The sequence below is a fragment of the Mustela lutreola genome, chromosome 9, assembly GCF_030435805.1.
Source record: "Mustela lutreola isolate mMusLut2 chromosome 9, mMusLut2.pri, whole genome shotgun sequence".
NCBI lineage: Eukaryota > Metazoa > Chordata > Mammalia > Carnivora > Mustelidae > Mustela > Mustela lutreola.
The window spans coordinates 35,997,261-36,012,496 of NC_081298.1; the positions used below are offsets into that span (position 1 = coordinate 35,997,261).

General features: G+C 50.2%; 1 protein-coding gene across 2 annotated transcripts in view; it reads right to left on the reverse strand.

Annotated features, from left to right (window-relative positions):
* The window catches only part of JAG1 (jagged canonical Notch ligand 1), a 36,221-nt gene that overhangs the window by 15,747 nt on the left and 5,238 nt on the right, over nucleotides 1–15,236 (reverse strand). For both annotated transcript variants that reach the window (XM_059134026.1, XM_059134025.1), the window contains exons 3-5: nucleotides 10,510–10,561; nucleotides 4,867–5,121; nucleotides 2,990–3,050 (exon numbers count right to left, since the gene is read on the reverse strand). In XM_059134026.1, the coding sequence (XP_058990009.1) occupies nucleotides 2,990–3,050; nucleotides 4,867–5,121; nucleotides 10,510–10,561 (368 nt within the window). The remainder of the gene's footprint in view (nucleotides 1–2,989; nucleotides 3,051–4,866; nucleotides 5,122–10,509; nucleotides 10,562–15,236) is intronic.

Below are 15,236 nucleotides of genomic sequence, written 5' to 3' on the forward strand. Positions count from 1 at the left end.
CCTGGTGCCGGAGGGGGTGAGTGTGAAACAGGGATGAGCAGAGCACTTCTAGAACACGACCTGGGAAAAGCCACAGTAAGAACTACTAGTGCCCTCCCCCACCCCGAGCCACTCAGTAATAACTCTGCAAAACAGGCACCCTCAAGAAGGGAAGGCTTTCCGTTTCCAGAGAGCCAGAGGCAGGCTAGCTAATCCTTATCATGGGAAAATTATAGGGATCCCACTAATAGCTAATCACCCACGGCCAAGAGTCAACTTAACCCCTGAGAACACTGACTAACCACTTCCCAACTTCCACAAACAAGCCATCCACACCCAACTCAAAGAACAACCAGAATGCGTGGTTTAAACTTAATCAGACGGAGTGTTCAGCTTTATGTAAAACAGAACCGGCAGTCTGAATGACTGTGATCATTCAGAGCAGTAAGAAAAAAAATAAATCCTGCAGTTTTTTTTAAACAGTGGGACACCTAGATAAGCGGGAGTGGGGGGAGGGGTTTCATTCAATAAAAGATTGATTAGCTTAGCTTGAAAGATATTAAGAGGGAGCTGATTTGGAAATAGCAGGATTCTTACTGTCTTTCTTACTCCCTTCCAAATTATGGATGGCTACACCTCTTCAATTTGCCTAATAAAAGCAAGAAGAGGCAGCTGAGGACCCAACCTCACCTCCTAATTAATGAGAGCTGGATCCCCAAGCATAAAGAAGAAACCACAAGAGGCCATGGATGACTTCAAAAGAAAACAAATAAAAATACTGACCCTAAAAGAGGCATCCACAAAGTTATCCCAGCTTAATAATATATGATTAAGGTTCTCATGAGAATTTGAAGTGACTTTCCTCCTACGATGATTCATCATTAAGTTTGATATTATTGGCAGGCTTGCAATAAAGCAAGCATGTGCACCCAGGAGAAGGAATCTAAGTCTACTTGGGAACGACAAAACCAATGAAGTTTTCTCATATGGGAATAGGGAAAAAAAAAAAACAAAAAACAAACAAACAATCAAAAACACCTCCTCTGTAATACATAATCCGTAAGACAGCTTACAGGTAACTCGCCATTCAACTATTTTGGGAGCGGGACACAACCTGAACTTCCTCAGCTAGAAGGTTCTGTTTTGATTTTCTTTCAAGGTAGGCAGAACAAGATGGGCTAGGAGACTATGCAAATGATGTGTGGGAAAATCGCACCTTAAGTAAATAAGGGCACTGGTGCGTGTCTGGGCAGGGAGTGGGAGGGAAGACTTCGAAAGAGAAAGGGCTAAATTCTGGAAACAAAGCCTGTTGTTCTGGCTGGGAGTGCCCTCCCCTGTGCAGTGGCGAGCCCATTCTGATGACAGTAGCAGAAATCGCAGTCGGTCTCCACTGATACTCATCTGAGCGCGGAGCAGGCCCAGAGAGGCTAAGAGTGCTGCTGACCTGACTTTCTCTACAACATCCTTAATTAAGGAGGGTGAAGGCAGGTGGATTCCTGCTCGGACTTTTGACAGCAGTGCTGTCAATTACATGCTCCGCTTCCACCAATGGGGCGGAGGATGAGAACATCCCCCTCCCAACACCATCCTTCCAGAAAAATCCTTCCTGCACTTCTCTCTGAAGTGCAGGAAGACACAATTCCAGATCAACCTGGTTTCATTTTACTTCCCGCTGCCTTAGTTCTGACTTCAGTCAGGCCTCTGAGCTCAGTGCCCCGCTTCCCCTCCCCTGGCTGCATAGGAGAGCAACAGATGCGGTAGGAGAGCTGCCACAGAGGAAACCACTCCCGCTCCGACCCTCTGCCGAGAATTCTTCCTAAAGCTGCAGTCTACCAGATACACTGAGCAGCATGATCCTTTGCAGGGGCTCTCCAAGATACAGATTCCTGGGCCAGACCCTGGCCCGGGATTCAGTGGGTGTGAGGTGGCACCCAGGAATCAGCATTTCAATACTTTCTCTGTTAATTCGGGAAATTACTGACATGGGCACTGAAGTTTGGGGCAGCAATTCCCAAAGTATGGTCCCACCAGCAAGAGTGGGGTCACAGGATGGTGGGGGGGACCCTTGACAGAAAGGCAGAGACTGGGGCCCACCCAGACCTATGGGATCAGGCTCTGCATCTTAACAGCACCAGGAAATGGGAGTTTGAGATAACACTGGTTTAGACGGTTTCATAAGCCTCCCTTGGCTCAAACCAGGGGGGCTTCTACGGCAAAAGTGATAGGCCCCAAGGATCCTTTCAGTGGCCCCCTCAATCTGCTAATCCTTCAGCTCTGGGAGGAGGGAGAGTGAAGTGTGAGACTGTGTCAAAATGCCACAGCCACCAACACCATTTCCTGACACAAGCCTCTTCCCAAATTGGCATCATGTACATTTCAAGAAGGTTCCAAAAACTGTAATCACGAAGCAGTCGGGGTGGGTCTCGGTTTGGCTTCTGCATTGTCCGGGACCATAAAAGAACAGACTTCAAAGGCCAGCAGCAAAAGTCTACATTCATCAGGCTCAACTGACAAGATTCCAGCGCAGCCATTAACCTCTCAGCACCGGCCTGGCTCCCGCCTGCAAAGGGGCCAGGAGATTGTACTAATCCCATTCTAAAGAATGCTCCGCTGTCCCCTAGTGATGGGAAAAGTGGGGGAGGGCTGGGAGATGGGAAACCAGGCTGGGGGAGGAGACAGACTCCAAGAAACCCACATCCCTCCATCTCATCCATTAGCACTTTAAGAGGAAGATTATAAAAACGTGTTATCAATTTACAGAACAGTTAATACATGAAGTCACTGACTATGCCCAAAAGAGGTTTTTTTTTTTTTTCTTCTCTTCCAAGAGAGAAGTGTGCACATTCCACCAGACAGCTGGTATAATTTAATAAGCTTCGGATGTGCCTATTTGTTTTTTTTTTTTTTAAAGCTTTCTTTTCCTCCTAAGAAAAAGAGGCGTATTCACAATAAATTCAGTCCCTCGCTGGCACTAAAAGATTAATATTTTTTAAAAAGTTTAGTCATTTACCTGCAGTCACCTGGGAGCTTGCAAGACCCATGCTTGAGACTACAGCCCTGTCGGCAAATAGCTGCAAAAAAACAAAAAACAAAAAAACCAGAAAACAAAAACAAACACAAAGATGAGTTAAGCACACTGTTTCCTGCACCACCACCGTCGAGAACGGCCTAGCACATGAAGCCTACAAAATCCACGACTCAAGAAGAGATCTCATGTCAAGTCCATTGTAAGGAGAGGAAGATGGGAGGTGCCCAAATAGCAAATCCAGCTTTAAACTTCAAGGCCATGCTAGCAGATCTTCAAAACATGATACTACTCAGGGACAAAACGCAGGCAAGTCGATGGGAGTGGGGGTCGGGTGGGAGGGGTCTTCATCCAGTCTCTCTCAACAATAGCTACCCTGCTCCCTGTCAATTCCCACCCTCTCCAAAAGAACAGGAACCATGATCCTTCCTCATCTCAACCACTCTGTCCCATGAGGGCACATTCAGAGGAGTCACAGCCTCCTTAAGCCCCACCCCCCCACCCCCTGAAAGGCCTGATGGCTCAAACATCCCATGGGACTAACAAAGCCAATTGGGCTGGCTTCATCTGGCAGGCTAATCCGGGGGCCAGATCGGGCGGTACTTTTACAATTACAAAGTATCCTTGCAAAGCAATTCTGCCTCAGTTATAAAACAAATTTAAGCACGTGGTAAAAAATACTAAACATGGTTTTTAAGTAGTTGTTACTGATTTTTAGAACACCAACTACTTTAAGTACATTTGCCAATTCTTTCATTTGGATCCCAGAAATGCCATCCTTTTAGAACTCTAGTGATTTAAGAAAAGCTCAGGAGACCTGCAAATTCCTCTTTGTCCTGCCTTTCAGTCACAATTCAAAAACTCCCTTTTTAATTTGAGTACATCCTGAAAGAATTTACCAAATTAGGTGAAAGAAGCAGAATGCAGTCATGTTCGTGAGGGCCTACCCTGGTCAACTAAAATTACCCATTTGCTACGAATTAGAAGGTTTGTAAAGGTACAAACCACAGATGATGATGTGAGCATCTGTGACTATGCAGTTAACTCCCTGAATCCCAGGAAGGGCTGGGACAGCCGAAAGTACATCTGCAAGCTTACATGGCTGTGATGGGTCTGAAAGCTCAGGTTCACCACTCTCCCCTGCCCCCTCAATGCCCCATGAAGCCTTGCCAAGAAGCCACCCTGAGCTCAGGGGTCATCATTTCCTACAAGATCACGAGTTGGGGCATGGAGCTAACCCTGTCCCATTTGGCATCTGTTTTGAGTCAGGTTTCTTAGAAGCAGAGCCTGAGACAGGGATCGGGGTACAGAAGGGAGCTGAAGGCAGCAGATGGGGCAGGGGAGAGAGCTGAGCAAGGGTCTCAGCTGGAGTCTGGCTTCAGCCTAATCCCAGGGGAACCCCTGGAGTGTGAACTGTAGCACAGGAGTGTGGGAGGGGCGCTGGCCTCTGTACCCCCATCCAGTCATTCACACACTGTGAGCTGGAAGGAAGAGGCATGGAGTGGCTGTTTGGCCAAGGCTAGTGCTCTAGAGAAGGAACAGCTGTGAGCTGTTAGCTAGCACGGTGCGTGGGAGGGTGTGTGTGTGTGTGTGTGTGTGTGTGTATGTATGTATGTATGTAGGGGGCACCAATAGCGTGTGTGTGTGTGTGTGTGTGTGTGTGTATGTATGTATGTATGTATGTATGTATGGGGCACCAATAGCATCTTTGGTCCTCAGGCCTAGAAAACAGCCCAAACACCAAACACTCCCCACAACCCGCAACCCGAGACAGACACTTGACTAGATGGGGAGAGAACGTGACTCCAATGGCGACAGCCACTCAGCAGTGATTATAACCCACCCAGCACAGGCCCACACACCTCTGTTACATTCTGGGCCCATCCAGCCCTCCATGCACGTTTTGTTGCCATTCTGGTCGCAGGCATAGTGTCCAAAGAAGTCATCTCGGGGTCGGCAGAACTTATTGCAGCCAAAGCCGTAGTAATAGTCGTCACAGGTGACACGGATCTGATATTCAAAGTGGGCAACCCCTGTGTTCTGCTTCAGCGTCTGCCACTGCCTGCTGGGGTTTATCATGCCCGAGTGCGAAGCCTTTTCAATAATGCTGTCAGGTTCTGGAAGCAAAAAGATAAATAAAAATCAAAAAGCAATGATTACGTTAACATTCACATCAAAGCCTTCTCCCCTGACCATTTTGCCTCTTTTTAATAATGGACACAAATGCACACCATGCAAAATGGAAACAGTACAAAAGGGCAGACAAAAAAAAAAAAAAAAAGGCAGACAAGTGCAAGGGCTGGCCCCCTCCCCAGAGGCAACGACCTTTTTACATCTATTTACCCTTTTTAACGGGTGTGTAGTATTTCCCCATCCCAGAATATGACGAAACACGTTTACTAGTTGCGATACTTATTTTGACCTTTTACAATTCAGCAGAGCCACACCGAACATCTCTGTACCCATCTGCCTGCGTGCATGGTTCTAGCAGTAAGAGACCTTCTAGAAACGGAAGCACACCCGATCCGCGTCCATCCCCAGCCAGCCCCAAACTACTGTGAGTGAAGCCCCGCCGGCCTGTCTTTCCACCTGAACAGGAAACTGGGTTTCCTGATGGCGATGCCAACATTGCACAGGTTATCCAACTTTCTGATCTCTGCCTGATAGGGAAAGCAGCAGCTCTTACTTTAATTGGCATTTAATTAAGGGATGGTGAGCACCCTTCCACGTGGTTACAAAGCCACCTGTAGGTGTTCCTGTGAACTGTGACCGGTTTCTCTCCTTTGCCAAGTGTTCTATTGCATCGTTGGCCATTTGCAAAAGCCCTTTACATATTATAGAAAGCACCTGGTTCCAGGTAAAGGTTAGCAAGCCTGCTCTTCTGGTTTTAGAGTCTTGGGTCTTGCTTTAGAAAGACTTGGTCTACCTTCCCAACTCTTTACTGGAAGCCAAGGGGTAGTTTTTAGGAAGAATGATAAACTTTGCTACTGTCAGCTGGCCCTTGTGCCACAGACTTGATACGTCTCACCTTTCACCTTTGCCCAGAGGGCAGAGGAAGGAAAGTAACGCACCCCAGTTTAGAGACCGGTAGCTCGGGGGTTCTTCTGAGCCAAGTCATGCTCCTTCAAAGGTGCCTATTGAGAATGAACACACCCAGAGCTCGGGCAGCCAGCTCTCCCGAGGAGTAGGCAGTGGTCCTGCCCTGAGGTCCCTTGTCATCTAGTCTGAGAGAAGAGCCAGGTACAAACACAAACACAGATGCCCGGTGCCAGGAGTCCAGGGGAGGGATGTGAATAGAAGCGAGGCACGAAGTCAGAACCGCAGCCTGATCTGGGGTTTGTTTTCTTAAGCCTGCCAGCAGCAACCCTTTCCCGCCTCGTCAGGGGCGAGGCCTCCTCAGAGAGCCCATACTAGTACCTACTCACAACGTCTGTGGTTCTTACCCACCCACACCCCTGTTTTTCTAGGCCCAGGGCCTGCGCTCATTTACAAGGTCATGCAAAGCCAACAGGTGACCAGGGGAGGAGGAGCTCCTGAGGGGCTCCATCCACACGACTCCCAGCTTCGCCCCGGCGTTCACCCTCCAGCTTTAACTGTCGTGTGGGCAGGACAAGCCTTGAACAAGCCCACATACCTGCAGACTTACACCCCAGCACGCACAGAACCACTCACAGATAACGCTTTCCGAAGTAAGTTTTACAAATAAACACAGGCCAAAGAATGACAAAAATGTCCCTCCATTAGCTGTGTGTTTGCTCTGCTGATTCAATTAAGAAGTGTAGCGAGCTATTACCATGTGATTACGAGATCTTAATAAAGGAGTTATTTAAACACATGGCTCACAGGCCTCCAGCATCTCTGGGGCAGGTAACAACAAACAACCCAGATGCGAGTCCAGGGCAATCCTCAAGGCACAGGCCAACAGGTTGCTCACCGTAGTTCAGTAGGCTTTCTGCCTAGGTCTAGGAAACATGAAAACAATCGTTCTTGAAGCCTCCATGTGGCTAACAGGTCTGTAGAACTAACTTTGCAGCTGTGTGGCAGGCTTCTCCCAGCAGCCCAGAGGCAGGGAGTCAGGGGTGTGGGACACGCTCTCTGGCATCTGGGTCTGCTGCCTGTTCTTCCAAGCTGCCGCCACCTGAATCGTACTTCCTGTCAGCTTGCGGCATAGAGGTGCATCTGGGCTGGGCTGGGGTGGGAGGGGGTAGTTCACTTGGGAATCCAGCTTGATGACTGGAAACAGAGGTTAGCAGACCCTCCTGTGATCTTCAGCTGTGTGAAGATGAAGCACAAAGGCCCCCACACCACAGCCTCGCAGGCCAAGGCGGATGGTAATGAGGTAAGTCAGAGCACAACCCCGGTGGCCGCACCGACCCACAAACCTAGGATGGGAGCATGGTCGAGGAAAACCTGGTCTGAGGAAGCTTATTTGTGTTGATGCATCTCCTGAGCCGTCCCACAAACAAACTGACACCATTTGCCCTAGGGCAGACTGAAAAATCTGTACCCTTATCTACTGCAACTCTGAAACAGAAGAAGAGAAATGATCGCAGAGACGAAGGCCAGGAGGCCAGCCTTAGACATACTCTAACACACGAACAGCACCTGGGCTTCACCTGGGCCAGCCCCTCTCTGCAGAGCCCATGTGAGAAGAAATTCTCCATCCTAACACTCAGGACTCGACCTCTAATCTGAAGCCAGGATTTTGGCAATTTGGCCCCCAAAGAGCAGCCAACTTCAACTGGGTTGCTCCACATCGTTGGCCTTTGTCTTCATGGAATACAGTCCCATGGGAGGGACAGAGGGTAAAAGTAATAAGAAAACATTCTAAGAAGAGAAAACAGCATGTGCAAGGGCCCTGCAGCAGGACAGAATAGGAGGATGCATCTGAGGACAGAACAGGGACTGGTAGGATAGGACCAGAATCTGGATATGGTAGAGGTCAATGTGGCACGTAGGATGGAGCTAGCAAGGAAAAAAGGTAACTGTGCAAAATCTTTTGGGCCACACAAAGAGCTGTCCCAAGAGCAACAGGAAGCTGCCAAGTGGCTCTCTTAGGGAAGTTGATTATCAAATTAAATCAAGATGTACACCAGAAATGAACAGAGGATACTGTAGGTCAATCATATTTATATTAAAAAAGGAAAAGGCCCTGGAAAGACCAGGATGGCAAAAGGTTGGAGAAAGCAGTGGAGGTGGGCCAGAGCAGATATGAATGCACTGAATTCAGCCACGACCATAGGAGGTTGGGCATCAGCAGATGGTGACTTGGACCAGCACAGTGGCAGGGGACATGGTGGGAGGTGGCAGGACTCCAGTGAGGCCCTGGAGGGAAGATTGTTCAGAACCTGGAGGTAGATCTGACATGGATGCTCAGAGAAAGGGAAGTACAAGAGGGTGTCTTCCAGCTTTCTGGCTCATGGTACTAGGTGTTGAAATGCTGGTGCCAGTCATCCATGAAGGGCCCTAGGCAGGATCTAATTTGGAGAGAGAAGAAGCCAAATATGGTTTTGAACGTGAATTCAAGATCCTTTGGAAGCACTGTAAAAAGAGAGGCTGACTAAGCCAGTAGATAAACCGCTCCCTCCTCTTTGGGGTTCCCAAAGAGAGCTTCAAGGACCTGCAAAGGCATTCCAGGGGTTTGGGGCAACTCCTTTCTTCAAGAGTAGAGGTCTGAAAGTTCCTTCTCCCTACCCCAACTCTTTCCTGTGTCCTTCCTGTGACCTGCTGACTGCCTCCCCAGTGAAGAGATGCCCCAGAACCCCCAAACAGAGCTACCCTAAAGTGCAGCAGCTGTGAGCAGCTCTGGAGAGGCACCAGTTGCCCTGGGGCACAGCTAGCTACCTGACCTGTGGGGTGAGAGAAGACCCAGAAAGGGCCCTGCAGAGGCTAGGGGTCCTGCACACCCTCACAGGTATCCTGAGCCAGCTCTTGCCAGGAGCCAGGTATCCATCCCAAGGATGTTCACGAGACCAGACTGTTTTAACATCTCAGCAGGAAGGGAAGAAGAGCATGTCTGCACCAGAATATCTGAAGCATCTCTCTCCCCCGCTCCCCAGCCCCCATCTTCCCAATGCTTAGTTACCATTGTAACGAGGTCACAGCGACACCAGGCTCACATCGTCTCCAATGTTTGTGGCGGGGAGGGTGAAGAGAACACACATGTGTCTGGGACCCTGACTGGCATCGGCCACCAACCGCAGCTGGTTACCCCCTTCCCCTCCCACCACACCACAGTGGAACAGGGGTGCCCCTCAGAGAGGAAGTCCACAGATCTGGGCTTCAGATGTCAAAGCAGGAGGAGTGACCCAAATAGCCTGGAGCCTCAGGTACACTGGGGCTCAGCAATAATTCCATGGCCCCAGGGTGGTTGGGGGGAGGGGTAGTGGGGGGGGGTTGGTGACAAGCCAGACACAGCCCAAAGCAGCCTGTCTCACAAGTACCAAGCCCTCAGTGGGCCCACTCTGGGCACTCCCCATTCTCGGATCCCCTTTAAAAACAAAAAACAAAAAACAAAAAAAGGCATGTGGAGAAAACAGGGGAAATGTTATCAACAGCAAAAACAAAGAACGGGTCAGTGAGGTAGAGAAACAAAAGGGAGGAGACCTTCAGAGGAGGGCAAAGACAAAGAGTTGGATCAACCCTTCCTCCTACGCAGACTAAGGGATTTCAGTATGAATCAAGTTTTCCCAGGACAGCCGTCCAGATCCTGCCGGCAAAAGGGAAGCGTGCGGTTTCGGCGCGGGAGGGAAAGCGTCTTCGAGTCATAGTTAAGGAGCAAAGACTGCCCCTGGTAAGCCAGGCGGCTGCCATTGCCAGACACGCCCTCTGTGACCTCCCCACCAAAAGCCACCCCTCACAGCTCTGAAAAGCAACCCGCCCTGAACCCCTTGCCCTCTTTCACAAGGGGGGAGCAAGGCAGCCGTGGAGCCTGTGAGGCTCTGGGACTCCACTTCAATGAAAGGGCGGCCATGCGCAGTGTGGGAAAGAAACCCCCAGCAGACCAGCTAGAGGCTCACCTGCCCACCAAGTGAAATTCAAGGTCGGTCTTTAGTTAGAGTCAGAGCCCAGCACCACCTTTGTGGGCTTCATCTTTCTGATGAGAGATTAAACACTCACTTAAAGTTTAAATGGACTTTTAAAAAGTCACTACTTTGATCCTTTCGCAGTCTACAAGGTTTTAAAGTTGTAAAACCATTAAGATCTCTATCCTGAAGATAATCTGGGCCCCATATTCAGGGACTCAGTTAACTGGGACTCTGTCCCGGCCACTTAATATTCCAGGCGGACCTTCTAGGGGAGGTTGTGGAAAGGACTCCTCAGAGCGGTTCGCCCTGGGGATGGGGGTGGGGGGGGAAGAGGGGGGGATGGACGCAGAGAGCAGCGAGTGGTCCAAGTCCTCAGAAGCACCCAGCAGACAGATCCAACTCTGACACTGCCATACTCCAAGCACAGTGTTTCCAGAAGGGCACACCCGGAGAAGAGCCCACTGCTGGGATACTTACGGAGAGTGTCGTTACTGGAATCCCATGCCTCCACAAGCAAAGTATAGGACCTCTGCAACACAGAACAACAGCAGCTTAGTAGTCAGAAAGAGGGGTCGGCTCCCAAATGTCCTACTTGCTCGACCTCCCCCGCACACCTCACCAAACCAAACCGTGAAGCCAAAATGAAAACTCCGTTTTCAGTGGAACGGAGGTCACTCCCCTCATTGGCACCCACCCCCAGGCTGACTCCTTCTGCTGGGCAGGGCACCACTGCGGTAGGTCATCGTCATCTTATGCAAGCAACCCAAAGTCATGATCAGGAGATACCACCTCCCTATAGGTGAACCCTCTACAGTTTCCCAAAACTTTCCAGGCCCCGAACTCTAGTGCATGAGGAAACACACACACACACACACACACACACACACACATGAATTTTTTCTAAGCCAACATAACCAGGTATTTGCAGCTGTGGGCGGGGGTGGGGGGGGTAATTCAGTGAGGGGCCGGGTATTGCTAAGGTTACACTTTGGACTCTGGTGGGGCAGTCCCTAGGGAGGCCCCCTTTTCCTTTTCAGAACCCCTTTGAAAGCCCTGTCTGTGTGAGACCATCTCAGCTCCCACAAGTATCAGGTGACTCTAGGAAGCTGGGGTGGGGGGTAAGTGCAAAGAGACTAAGACAAAGGCGGCGACCTAACTCGGGGTCCTTGGGGGACAGACTCTGGGGACCAAAGTACAAAAGGGAGAAATAACCACACACCCATGGGTTATAGCTATTGATGGGCTTATCTGTCAATAAGATCTAACATTCCAGGCATAATCAGAGTCCACCAACTAAACAAATTCCCTGGACACTGGCAGGATGCCAGCTATTATACTGAAGGCACCTTTTATCTTCCAGGCTTATCTCAGAATTCCACCCCCCACCCCCACAAATCCAAGCCATTAGCAAATTCCCGCTTTACTCCAATCTTCGTTTGTAATTTAGAATGAGGTCAGTCTCACAGAACACCAGGGTTTAAATAAACCTGCTATCTTGGCACTGGAGGACTATATCAGAGTGGGGTGGGGAGAAAAGGCCTCCCCCGTGTCCCTCTTGTCACCGTCAGATACCAATGCATCGGAAATAGCACATTGAGCACTTCACTCAAATAATACCCTGCCGCCAGAAACACTGTCACCAACAGAAGGCACCTACAAGGGGAGGCAAAAAAAGGAGCAAAAGGGGGTGAAAAAAAAAAGAAGCTTCATTCATAACTCTAGGAAGCTTACGGCTCACACAGAAACACAGAGTGTTGTCTCCGAATATAAAAATATCTTGTGATAGACCCTGCCTTGGAATTCAGCCGAAATATGTTTCATACTCAAAGCAGAGTAGGATTCCATTTCGTTCACTGATAACTGTGGGAAAATGCTCAGAAAAGCAAGCAAAACCAGGCAAGCCAGGGCACATACCCAGCCCTCTCCTGTTTGGGGTCCAAATTCATTGTCGTCGTCGTTAACATTTTATTAGTAAAAGTTACACCTTATTTACAGCCTCTAAGTTTCCTGGGACTTACTACAAATTACAGGACTCTTCTCGGAGAGCAGCAAGAAATTACATTTCTCTCCCGATTGGAGGCGAGAGCCAAGTCCAAATGAGGCCAGATGTGGGGCTGATTCTGTATCATTAAGCCCTTGGATTGCTGGCCACGTCGAGACCCACGTTCTTCACTTCCACGTATTGTTGTAATTAATCCTCTGATTAAATGCATTGATACCCGTAGTCCTGACAGACTTGCACAAGCACTCAACGTGTCATAGACACAATCCCCACAGAAGGGGAAGGCGTGCCAGGACTGGGCTTCACGCTCAGAGGAGGAGGCATTCTCTCCCACCCCCCAGCCCTTGCAAAAGAGCTTGAAAGACCAAGCTGTGTATCAGACTCCTCCTTGCCTGAGCCGGGAAGACCTCCGGAGGCACTGACCAACACTGCCCAACCTTAAGGGAAAAAAGGGACACAGAGCAGCACAGAGCTTGGGACTCCAAATGTCATGGTCTCCTGTGAATGGCTTTCTCAGAGGTAGACAAGGGGGTGAGGGTGGGGGCTCCAGCTTTGCCAAAAAAATAATAAATACGCAAGATGCCCTGACCATCTCTCTCCCTGGTTTCTGAGAAGGGCTTCTTCTGGGCCTCACTTCCCGGGGCCGGAGGAGTCTTCCCACCCAGCCTTCAGAAGAAAGGATTCCCTCCAAGGCCCCTATTAGGAGGCTCTCTTACCTCCCACTCCATCCCCACACTATAGATCAACAATCAAGATAATTTGGTAATGATTATTAGCTGCTAGGAACTTTAATTTTTCCCAGGCCCACGCCTGACCTCTGTACATCCCAGAATATGCATCCAGACTCGGGAGAGTCAGACCAATGCACTTTATGCCATCCTACTAGGCCAGTACCAGGCTGAAAAATCAGATGCAATCTGCTAGGATCATGTCATCCCCAATTGGTCACTGCAAATCTGATCCCAGCAGAGGCCAAGCCCCTGGGCAGCTCCCCCAAGGGCTTGGAAAGGGGGTGCCAGGCCAGGTGATGGGCAGGTGTCCAACTTAACCAGTTCATACAAAACTATCGCCCACAAGACACAAATAGAGAATACCTGGTTTTTTCTTGGTTTCCCACTACCACAGTAAGACTAGGAGAGGCCCCTTGCTTTCCTCTTTTTTCTTAAGTCTCCTCAGAGCAGCAAAGAGAACCTGCATGTGGGTTTGCACCTCTCCAGTCCCACACCTCCAGGCCCAGGGCAATCCGGCCCCAGAGCCGGTCTGCGAGCTGGTGCAGCAGGAAAGAGGCACGGCCAGCTCTCAGGACAACTTAGGAGAGGACTGCCGTGGCCTTTAACCTAGAGGAGGGCCCTGGCCTCCGGCTCCGCAGGCATCTCCAGGCGTCCCTGGGGCCGTGCGGCTGCAGGCGGGCAGGCGGTGGTTACCTTGGCACTGGGCAGAGTGGTAAGCACTTAATTGCCACATTAAGAAGGGGGATGTAAGAAACAAAGGTAATTGTGTTGGCAGCTGGGAACTTCCTTTTCCTGGCAACAGTGGCGGCCAAACCAAGCCCCAAGAAGAGGCTGCTGCCATTCCTGCCAAGCTGATGGACACAAACAAACCGCCATCCAAACGGCACGCGTGCGGCAGCCGAGGAGCCCACGCTCCGGGAGTGCCCGCCGTGCCTGGGGGGGGCGGGGAGGGGAGCCCTTTGTGCAAGGCGGTCGGCCCGGCCCCGGGCTGGTCAGGGGCCCTGCGCTCTGCTGACTCAACTGGCACTTCCTGTCGCGGGCCCTGTATTAGCAGTATTTTTGGAGAGGCTGCATTATTCTCTGTAATCCTCGTTTCAGTCAATTCGGCCACGCTATTGTCCTGCCTGCGTCTGGGTGGCCACAGTATAAAATATTCCGGTCACAGACGTATGAAATAAAGGCTTCGGCGATCGCATGGGTGGGCGCACGCTCACTCGCCTACCCGCCCGCACAATTCACCGGGTCCCACGGCTGCGGCAAGGGGAGGCCTGAAGAAAGGACAACTGCCCCACAGTGGCCAGGCTCAGGAGACTTCAGCCAGAGACAGCAATTTAGTCTGGGGGGCTTGACATTTCAATAGAGTCCGATCTGGTTACAAAGGGCGATTTTCTCATGAAAGCCCACCTCAAAGCCTCCCCAAGGGGGCCCCACAGCTCATATCCAGATTGGAGGCTCTCCACGAGATGCCCCCACCCCCTTTCCCATCATTACCCTTACCTGTTTGAAAAGCATCCCACTGATAATTAAATGCACCAGTTACAAAAGGGTGGCGAGGTTAATAGATAGAATACCGAGAAGCCAGCCAAGCACAACCGTCCGGTTCACACAGAGCAAGCCTGAACAAGAAGCCTTTCTACTTATTTACCAAAAGTGCATAAAAACTGGGCTGAGCTGGTAGAGGACTCGGGAGTGTTTGACTATTTATGTACCATTTCTCACCACTGGGAGCCACGCTGCAGAACTTCTTCCCTGCACAGACACAGCCTTGCCCCAGTGACAAATGTCACGGGCACCGTGAAAACAAGGGCCGCAGGGCAGGGCAGGCCTCTCCTTGGTTGGAAACCAGCGAGGAGATCCCAAAGCTGCCACTCAGCACCATAAACCAGGTTAAAGGTGGGGCACTTTGAATGCGGAACCCCGTCCCGCCTCTACCACCATTCTAGAAAGCGCAAGAATCCTCACTACCCACGCATCCTAACGCATCTTCCTCAAGTCGTAAAGTAGGTCAAATGTATTTCATTCTAATTTTTTTTAAGTGTATTTCAAAGCTGGAGCCAAGTGTCCCTTCTATCAGAAAGAACACACTTAGAGAAGTTTATCAAGGGGGAATGCTCTGGAGTATTTGCCTTTATGGATGACCATGCTAACTACAGGCACATCCAGAGATCAGTTACAATGCAAGAATGCATAATCTGGAAAGCCGGACATTGGAACCAAGTGCTGGCCCTTTACGATGGGCTGGTGGCTGCTGGGAAGCCAGTCATGGCCTCCGTTTGCATCCCTATTTCCCAATCAGGAACAGGAAGGCTCCTTGTTGCCTTGGCTGCATTTCTTCATGAGTAACATTTTTTTCTTCCATGCTAAACCAGCCCACACACCTTCTACCCAAAGCGTCCCTTGCCCCTCTTTGCTATAAAGATTTTAGGCAGTATTCAGATCGCTGGTTTTCAGGGCAGTGACAAGCCTGAGAG